The sequence below is a fragment of the Molothrus aeneus genome, chromosome 3 (genome assembly GCF_037042795.1).
Source record: "Molothrus aeneus isolate 106 chromosome 3, BPBGC_Maene_1.0, whole genome shotgun sequence".
NCBI lineage: Eukaryota > Metazoa > Chordata > Aves > Passeriformes > Icteridae > Molothrus > Molothrus aeneus.
Genome location: NC_089648.1, coordinates 81238239 through 81247728, shown reverse-complemented (window position 1 = coordinate 81247728; position 9490 = coordinate 81238239). Strand labels below are relative to the sequence as shown.

Genomic DNA, 9490 nt, shown 5'->3' with positions numbered 1-9490 from the left:
TATGACTTCTGAGAAAGCTGATGGGCTGTTAGAAAGGCAGTGTGAAAGTCTGTGGGGAAAAGCCATGCAAAATAAACATAAAACTGCAGACAAAGGTAGCCCTGTTTTTGGTGGGAAACATTAGCAGCTGAAGAGTTCAATAGGGAAAAGACATCAAAATGCAAAGGTCTAAAATCCTAATGGGACAAACGGAGCTGGAAGGTGGCCACTCTACAACTCTGTTCCAAGCAGCAGAGAGGACAATATCTTCTGAGCCAGGAAAATTCACTTCAGGTGTACTCCAGACATGAGACCCAGCCTAGAGCTAGACCCAGCAGCCTGTTAGATTTTTGCCTGAGACAGGCACAAGCCACTGCCTTTTCCCACATACCTTGCCTGCTTTCAGCTCTCAGATTATCATCAATATCTTGTCCATGACAACAACACTTGTCTGCAACACACTTCACCCATTCCTTTGCTCTGCTTGCTAGGCTTGCCCATTCTCTGCTGACCTCAGCCAGTCATCACAACACTGCTCACCTTCTGGTTTTACAGCACCCTTTATATTCAATACTCTTCCTAGCACAATCCGCCTAAATTGCCATTTTTTTCACCTATGCGGGAAACTTACAACAGACAAATACTAAACTAAGGGACAAATTTATTTTTAAAAGTTTCATAGAGCACTTTTCAGGGATGCATGAGTGTTCTCTTTGCTGTAAGGATAAAATTGATGCTCATCACTACTCCAGAAAAAGTGAAAACATTCCATAAAAAGGCAAGTAATTTTTTAAAAACAAGTGGTAAGAACAACACCCCCTCAACTGAATAGTAAAATGGTTTTCAGACTCTAAGTAGTAAAACTCTCATTACCCTTTCCAGCAGAAATTATCCCACAATAAATAAATAAACCAGACCTCACTCAGCATCTGTCATTGGCAATACCAGAAGAGCCCTAGGTACTCACTCTTTAGTTCTGACAGGTCTTAAGTCAGGTCATAAGTCTGTCATACAGGCCTGGTAGCAGAATTAAGTTGCTCTTATTCTAGGTCTTTCCTGTGATAAGAATCCTTGAAATGAAACTCCCTATCCAAAACTGCACCCTCCTGTGGTTCTCAGACAAAATAAATTGAGCACAGCTGACTGAAATTATTCTGATTCAATTATTTCAACTAACCATATTTATCAGCCTCCTAAACTCATAAATCATAGCAATCTCTGTTGGGAAATTCAAAATTGGTATGGCCCTGCCTGACTCAGAGAAGGCGGTAGGCATCTGACAGCCTTGAGGAGCAGCCTTGTGTGAGTTGATTGAAATTTCCAGCAGTATTAATCTTAATAACCTCAGGTAGCTTCCTCCCCACAGCCTATGTCTTTCTGTGCAAGCAGCAAGGGAGGGAGCACTGCAGCAATTACTCCCTAGTTCTCTCCAGCTGACTCTGTTTTCTGATGAATATGAACATGTCAGTCATGCTCAGCCTTCATCCCTTCTCAGCCCTCAACAATGACCAGTCCAAAACCTGCAGAATTTGTAGAACACAGAAACAGAAACCAGAATACCTCTCAATAAATAGGCATGAAGACTGAAAACCAAAACCTTTTTCCTTTGCTTTACAAGAAGTGCCTGTAAACTGCAATAGAAAAAATGCAAAGCATTTTTCTTAGTCATTCTCAAAATAGATTGAAAATATTCAAATTGTATTAATGCTGAAAATAGATGATTAAAACACAGATCAGAAATATGCATCCATCTAGGAAACAGCTCAAGTAACCATCCCTCACAAGTGACAGGATGGTCAGAAGTTGTTGAAGTTCACTGGTGTTTGCTTTGTGATGGATTAAACAGCTTCCATTGTGATGAAGCTTTCATTTGTCCCTTCCCCAGCAGACTTTCCAATATTAATATGCACCAGACTTCTTCCACTTCACCCAAACTGACTTCTAGAAGGGAAAAAAAAAAGAAAAAAAAAAGAAAAAAAAAAAGAAAAAAAAAAGGCAGCGTAACATTGAAGCATCTATGGCTCCATCCACCTATCAGCTGCTATTGGCAGACGAGTATCCACCCAAGCCTAACTCCTTCATACTTGAAAATAAATGTGTTATGCAGTTACTCTCATGATGATAAGGACAGATTCTTAAGAAGATGCTTTCCTATTTGTGCATATCATTATCCTGAGTTGCATAATCCTTTGTTTGGAAGCAGCTTTAGATAGGCAACCTCTCAAAATATTGTGTGTATTAAGACATGGCTGGAAGTCCTTGAGTGCTTTACCCCACAAACTGCATGCTGGAAACCAGTTCATTCCTATTCACAACCTTTGCAAAGTCAAGTTCCAGGCATTCTCCCCACCCACTATTTTCCAGGCAGAATCAAAATTTGTTCATTACTTGCCTTAGCAGAAACACTTTCAAATGATGAAAAACCAACACTTTCAGGTTTTTTTCCCTTCAAGTGTGTTTGAAGACAAGTTCAATTTACCATTACGTACTATGTTCCACCCATCCTCCTTGGAAAACAAAGTGGTGTAAGGAAAGTCATATAAGCCGTTGGGTTAGAATTCTGGCTCTTCTCTGTAACAAAATGCATAATCCCCACTTTGTTGCATGAATGTGATCTCTTAAGTTTTGATATTTGCCAGTATTTTGACTGGTATTTATAAGAAAAACCTCTCCATTAAAAACAAACAAATAAAACATTCGTAATTTGGCTAAAATTTCCTCATTTTGAAACACATTTCCTTATCCAACTCTGTGCACTGGTGTTCCACGAAGCTCAAATATCAATACCATTGCTGCTATTTCCCAGTCTTTCTTGTCTTCTCAGGCCTCTGCAAATGTTTAGAAGCTGGCAGTGGCTCAAGTGAGTTTGTCTGCCAAGTCTATTGCCACCCCAGGATTCAGCTTATCTAGACTTGCCATCAGTAAGTGTATGTGGTATCTTTGGGTTTTCCAAGGTCTTCCACATTCTCCTCAATTCATTCTGTTTAGGAGCTTTTCCACAGTCCTTCCTGCCAAAATCCTGAACTTGGCACACCATCAGAATAAATGGACAATTTGTTGAGAAGGTACATTAGAGGGTCTTCCCTGCTCAGCCCAGCTGCCTGGCAGCTGTGCTTTTGCACCAGGGCAATGGCAACCATTTGCCAGGCATCTTCACACTGGGTGCTTGACTCCTGGATTTAGTAAAAAAAACTCTTTCATCTCCTTCCCCCCAAAGCTATCTTCTGTGCTGGAGCACCAAGACTCCCTTATGAAGTTGGAGCAGCCATAGCACCAAAAGCATCAAACAAGTTTTCTCAAGAGTAGCTCAGAATTCTTTTGCTGTAAAGTAAGTTAGTCTGGAAAGAAGAGTGGGCCTCAGATACTTAATTAATCGCATCTAATATCTTGAGATGTTCTGACTACAACAATCTCTTGAAGTCATAAACAGGGGGATAAAGTGTCTGTCATAAAGAAGTATTTCTGCAGATTTAACTAGTGTGACTCAAGATTAACAGCCACTTGAAATTTTCTTCCTGCCTCTCATGTTACTGGTGGTTTTGGTTAATTACCCCATCTGAAAACTTCACACCAGAAGGGAAAGAATAATGAAGAATAAAAATCCTAATGCCCTAGAATGTACAGGCTTGAACTAATAACTTATGGATTAATAACCTACATGAACCATCTTCAATACCAGAACTAAGATGCTGCAACATAAATGGCAATTCTCTAATGCTTAAATCAGTTAACATAGGAAGATTACCATGGTAGAACTTTAAGGAATTTAAATATCATGGCAAAAACAAGCAGATAATATCACTGGATTTTTTTTATCCTTACCCCTGTATCCTTTTCTTCACTTACTGCCAATTTCTTTCATCTTTCCTATTTCTCTTTTCCAAGTGACCCAAATTTCCCTGATCTTGTCCTTTTCAATTCACTTTTCATTCTGTATTTGTCAGTCCTGCTTTTTACTTTCTCTTCTCCTGTGTCTTTTACTCCAGATCTGTTCATGTCATTTTCTTCTCGCTTTGCAAGATTCTCACTGACCAAAGTGGCAGGTGGAATGAGCAGAAGCAATGTGCAAATTGTTCAGGGATCTATCCATGGCTTCACACTTTGCAGCTCCCTTTATGGGAAGGCCAGGCTTCGTGGAAATCTGATTTGCAGTTTTCTCTCACTCACTTCACATGCTATTCCAGAAATCATAGGCTTTCTGCAGCTTCAGAACAGCATTCATATCTAAGGCATCACAAGCCAATTTTTACACTTTCTTCATATCCTCTAGAAAAAAATATCCTGGACATTCTCTGTGAAGCCAAATGGAAGCTCTATAGCACTACAAACTTATTATCCAAATGCTGATCTTAATGATGGTTACCTATTTTCACTGCTCCAGTTAAATCAAAGGCATATAAGACAACACCATGTGGTGTCTTGCTGTGTCAGACTAGTCAGACACTGCTGAAGTCCATCTTGCATCAGCTGCAGAATTTCAGTTTCAATTACTGCCTGAGGTATCAGGCTGAAAGATTAAGAAATTCTGAATGCAAAGGCCAATCCAGAATTAATGCTTTCTGTTCCCTATTGGAAAATTCTGTCTTCTGGAAGCTTAATTCTTTACAAAGCACTGTTTTAAACTAATTTAAGTGTTGTACATAATCCAGATCATACGGCTTTTTCTTTCCACTCAACTTCAAGGTACAAGGTAAGCACTATGGGCCTAGAGCAAATACCCAGAGTACCTAAACTATCCAATATATGTTCTTCATTCATTCTGATGTTGACAAGCTGCTCATTAACTTCGTCAGCTTCAGGATAGATCAAGCTAACGTAGCACTAACACCACAGGAAAAGTCCAGGTCAGTACTGAGTAGTGTGATTTGGTGGTGGGTTGGGTTTTTTCTTAATATTAAATTAGCACCATTTTAGTTCAAGTTAAACAGATTGTTATTTCAAGCTTCTCATTAAATGGCCAAGATTCGTATTGACTTTGATCAGTTTCACTTAGATCATGCTCAAAACCTTTGTAAAATATTATAAATTAATTTCTTCTTCAATAATGCACTTTCTGTGGAGTAAAAATACCACATATCAAGCAGCTGTGTAACTCCATACCAGAGACATATTAATATAGAATTGTGAAAAGAAAAAGATTTTCAGCACCAAACCTAGAAAGAAACAAATTTTTAGACAGCAAGACTGACACTTTTAAGGAATACCCTAACTCAATTTTTCAAAATCAAGACCTACTGAAGTTTCTTACCTGGACACAATCTGCAAAGAAAGAAAAATAATTTAAGAGGTGTTTGAAAACAGAGTAATTTTGTGCTTACCAATGGTGCTGTATGACTGCATAAACAGAATTCTCTGAGACACTGAAAGCAACCCAGAGCTGTGAGCTCAGTCAGACCATGATCTGAACTTCCAAAGCAGTGATGCGCTCCTTGCTGTACAGAAATCTTCTTGTCATTGCTGTTATTGCCAAGGAGTATTTTGCAACAATATTGTTTCCAAAACACAATACTAGGATTCTGTAAGAAATTCACCTGAGACATGAGAGTTTTCTGAAATCCCCTATAACACAACTCACAATAAAAGTAAATATACCGAAACAAACATGCAAAGAAACACACAGGAGCAATGTGCTGTCTTAGCTCTAGACACAAAACTTTAAAGACTAAGTTATTATTTTTAATTTCCATTTTCGACCTTTTCTGGTAAATAGCAGATGTCCAGGAAGTGAATTTAAGACTGGACAACCACATAGGGATTCTCTGCCAGTACTCTCTGTAGTGTTCACCAACTGATGGTTCAAAAGGATTTTTCTAAGCCAGGGATGCTGACATTACACTTAGCAACCTTTATTGGCTTCATCTTTCAAGTACTGTTTCAGTTACTTCCAAGTCATGTAAACTTGAACATTAATGAGATTTTTTTCTTTGTGCAAGTATTTTATTTATTTTTTTTCTGGGGGAAAGAGTTGTTAAAGGCAAGTGCCATAGCTCACCTTCATGCCTGTGAAGACCACTTTATTTTGTATGCTTTGAGCCACCATACATTCAATAACCTCTAGTTCTGGTATCAGGAGAGACAGTGAACAATCACTCCCTATTCATCCTCTCCCTCTGCCACTTTTGATTTTATGGACTTTTATCATTCTGTCTCAACCATCTGCCTTTCAGTCTATTTAGTTATTCTCATACAGGTGTTGCATGCTATTCCTCATTCCTATCACTCCATCTAAAATCCTTCCATTTTACTACATTGGGCTGAAGATGGAAAAAACCACAGCTACACACAGTATGCACATACACCAAAGATTTATGAATATAAATTATTTGGGAGGATTAACAATGTGTTATTTTCTTTACTTGCTTGCTAGTAATTCCCAACATTTTATTTAAATTAAAATTTTGACCTCTATTAAGCTGATGTTTTAAAGACCTAAAAAACCCCCAAGATTGGTAGTCCACAGTACATAAAATAACTTTTTTCTCCCATATTAGTTACTTAACATTTCCTGCACTGAATTTCATCTACCATTTTATCATCCATGAGTTAAGGCCATTTCATAATTCTTTGGCCATCTTTACTTCTCTGAACAGTCAAACTTCGCCATATTTTTCTACAGCCCTTTTTCCAAAAGGTCATGAGCACACTGTGAAGCACATGCCTAGGCACAGATCCTTGTGGACTTCCTGGTAATTAATTTTTTGCCACAAAATGTGATGATTTATTTCTGCTTCCTATTTCCTTTTAATCAGTTGTTTCACCATCCTAGAACCCTTCCTTTCATCCTACAACATCTTGCTTGCTCCAACAGCCTGGGATGAAACCTTGTCAAAAGCCTTCCTTTTCAGAAGGTCACTTCCATATTGCTGCCAGTGCTGTACACATAGTCCAGATCCTGCTTTACAGACAGCCAAAAACAATTAAAAATTGACCCTTCCCACTCTCCTGATTCTACTGTAATGCATTTTCATTCCAATTGGACCTGCTAGTCCCTTCCTTCCAGTGTTCATCCACTCTCTTCTTCCCTACTGAGTGATACACACATTTAACAAGACTAAAACAAAAGATTTCTTCGTATTATTTGTTTACAGAGCTTTCCACTTCATATAAGCTTACAGTATTAAAGGGAATACAGCCACATAGAAATTAGCCTGAAATCTATCCTGCATTTATTACATGTTAAAAATCAAGTCAAATCCCACACAATGTTAGGCAATTTCCCCATCACCTTTCACACTGCCACCCATACACACTGCCAGACAAAGTTTCATTAGACCTTTATTGCTAATGTGAAGAAAGCTTTAAGGAGTTCTGCTGTATACCAAAGATATACTGCAGAGGTTTTTTCATTTTTTTTTCCAGAGGGGTGGGTGGGGAGGGTGGCACACAGGCGGGACAGACACGATACCCAACAAGATTTTGTGTCTGATGAAAAGCTCCACATAAAAAGCAGCAGCCCAGCCAAGGATTTTGACGTTCAGACAACTGAAGTACTATTGATTTGGAAATGTAGCTCTTCTTACAGTATACAGGTGAATAGCTCATGCCTAATTACAGATGGAAATGATTTGAAATAGCACAAGTTTAAAATATAAATGCAGAAAATCAGATAATCAGAATTTCCAATGAAGCATTCATTCTGGAGCAGATAGGTAACATCATTAACACAAATGCAAACAATAGTACAGATGATTTAATTGGATTACTTCACTCCTATGAATTTTTCCAAATAAGCTCCTTAAGAAAGCCAGAAATGGAATTCAACTGTCCTCTTTTCTGGATGTTTTGGCCTATAGCAGTCAGTCATGCTCTCCAAACGTGATCTCACTGAAGCAGCTGTGTGGACACAACAAATCACATTTGGACACTTCGATCCAAGAGTGGGTAAGGACAAGCAGAGGTGAGCAGCACGCTGTCCCTCACCACTAACACCAAGAGTTGCCATAGCGACAGGAGGGATCACTGGAAGAGTTTGGTATTGATCTTTCCATCACATGTTCATTGCCATTTCTTCATAGTCTTACACAATGCTACTACAACCAACACTGTCACACATACCCAAGTTCTGATGCTAAAGGGAAATAATAGTGTTGAAAAGGCAGCAGGGAATAATTAATATTACAGTTAGCTTGGGTACACAAAGAGCAAGCAGCAAATCTTCATCTTAGTGCAAGCTCTGCCAGGGGAAGACAGGATGTCAATATGTACAGGAATGTTTCACCATGCCTTCCACCTACGCTTGAAATTTCCTGCGTATTCTCCTACAGTGCAGCATCTGCCTGTTCTCAGCATTTGTAACAACATAGCAGCCAATGTCTAGGTCACCTATAGCAAAAAGTAGGATATAGTAAAGGATATTTTGTGCTTAGCTGCAAGCCTTTTACATTATGCCAGCATACTGGAGATTGGCACAGATCCAGTAGGGTAAGAAAGTCTAAGTAGACAAATATTAAAAGAGATTTTTCAGGTCAACAGTAGCATAGCTCCAGAGTCCCTCACTGCACTTTACCTATAAATATGGGATAACACATTATGTGAGTATATCAGAGATTTTGGTAAAGACTAGTATTGTTTCCAGTAACAATACATATCTGAGAATTGCAGAACAATACATATCTGAGAACTGAGAATTAGTTCACAATTTGCAGGATTTGACTTTGTTGCTACTACCAAAAGGCTCAAATGAAAATTATATTTCGAAGGTTTCACTTTCACAAAAAACATTCCTTCTGAAGACATGCAAAAATGGGAGAAAAAGTGTTTAAAATATTAGATGGTATTAAGAAAGCCTTTTAAGACCACTTCCAACTGTATTTATAGCCAGAACAATTAGTGGAACATGGCCCTAGCTAAAAGCAGAAGGCTGCATGTACAAGAAATGTAGAATATTATTCTTGAAAACAAGTAGATCCATGCTTCTGCTATGTGAACCCTACAGTGTCCCAGTTTTGTATCAGCATAATAACATTTCTGTAATTCCTTATATTTGCATAAAGCTGATGTAATAAAGCCATAGTATGGAATGTACCCATTATCAGCAGAAACTTCAGAGTTCACAAAGTGATTAACCCCTCAATCATCTAGGTAGCACAGCCTTCAGAAAATGCATCATAGTTTCTCAAGGCAAATATAAAAGACAAAATTACAAGTCTACATCAGTAGAGATATTCCTAACAAAACTGTAACTTTTATACTTAAAAAAAACCAGATCCTGAAAAAACCCTTTAACAATACCTACCAGTTGTGTACATCAAGTTAACAGCTCCAGAATAACTCAAACAAATTATAACAGTATATGATATTTAAGGGCTCTTGGAACCCTGTTAATAACCAGTCTCCCATCATAACTTAAAGATGCAAATAGCCACGGGTCTGCTGAGGACCATTCAACTGCATATACGCTATCTTCATGTTCTTCATAGGTAGCTATTACACTGTCCTGAAGGGGCTCTTTAATCCTAAAATGGAAAACAAACACCAAAAAAATTAGTAAGGATTTGTGGACACACTTGAT

At 38.3% G+C, this 9490-nt stretch overlaps 1 protein-coding gene across 1 annotated transcript in view; it reads right to left on the bottom strand.

Moving 5' to 3' along the window:
* Positions 1-6267: 6267 nt before the first annotated feature.
* Positions 6268-9490, bottom strand: part of EIPR1 (EARP complex and GARP complex interacting protein 1) — a 75009-nt gene continuing 71786 nt past the window's right edge. The window contains exon 9 of the mRNA XM_066547251.1: positions 6268-9434. Within this exon, the coding sequence (XP_066403348.1) occupies positions 9260-9434 (175 nt within the window). The 3' untranslated portion in view covers positions 6268-9259. The remainder of the gene's footprint in view (positions 9435-9490) is intronic.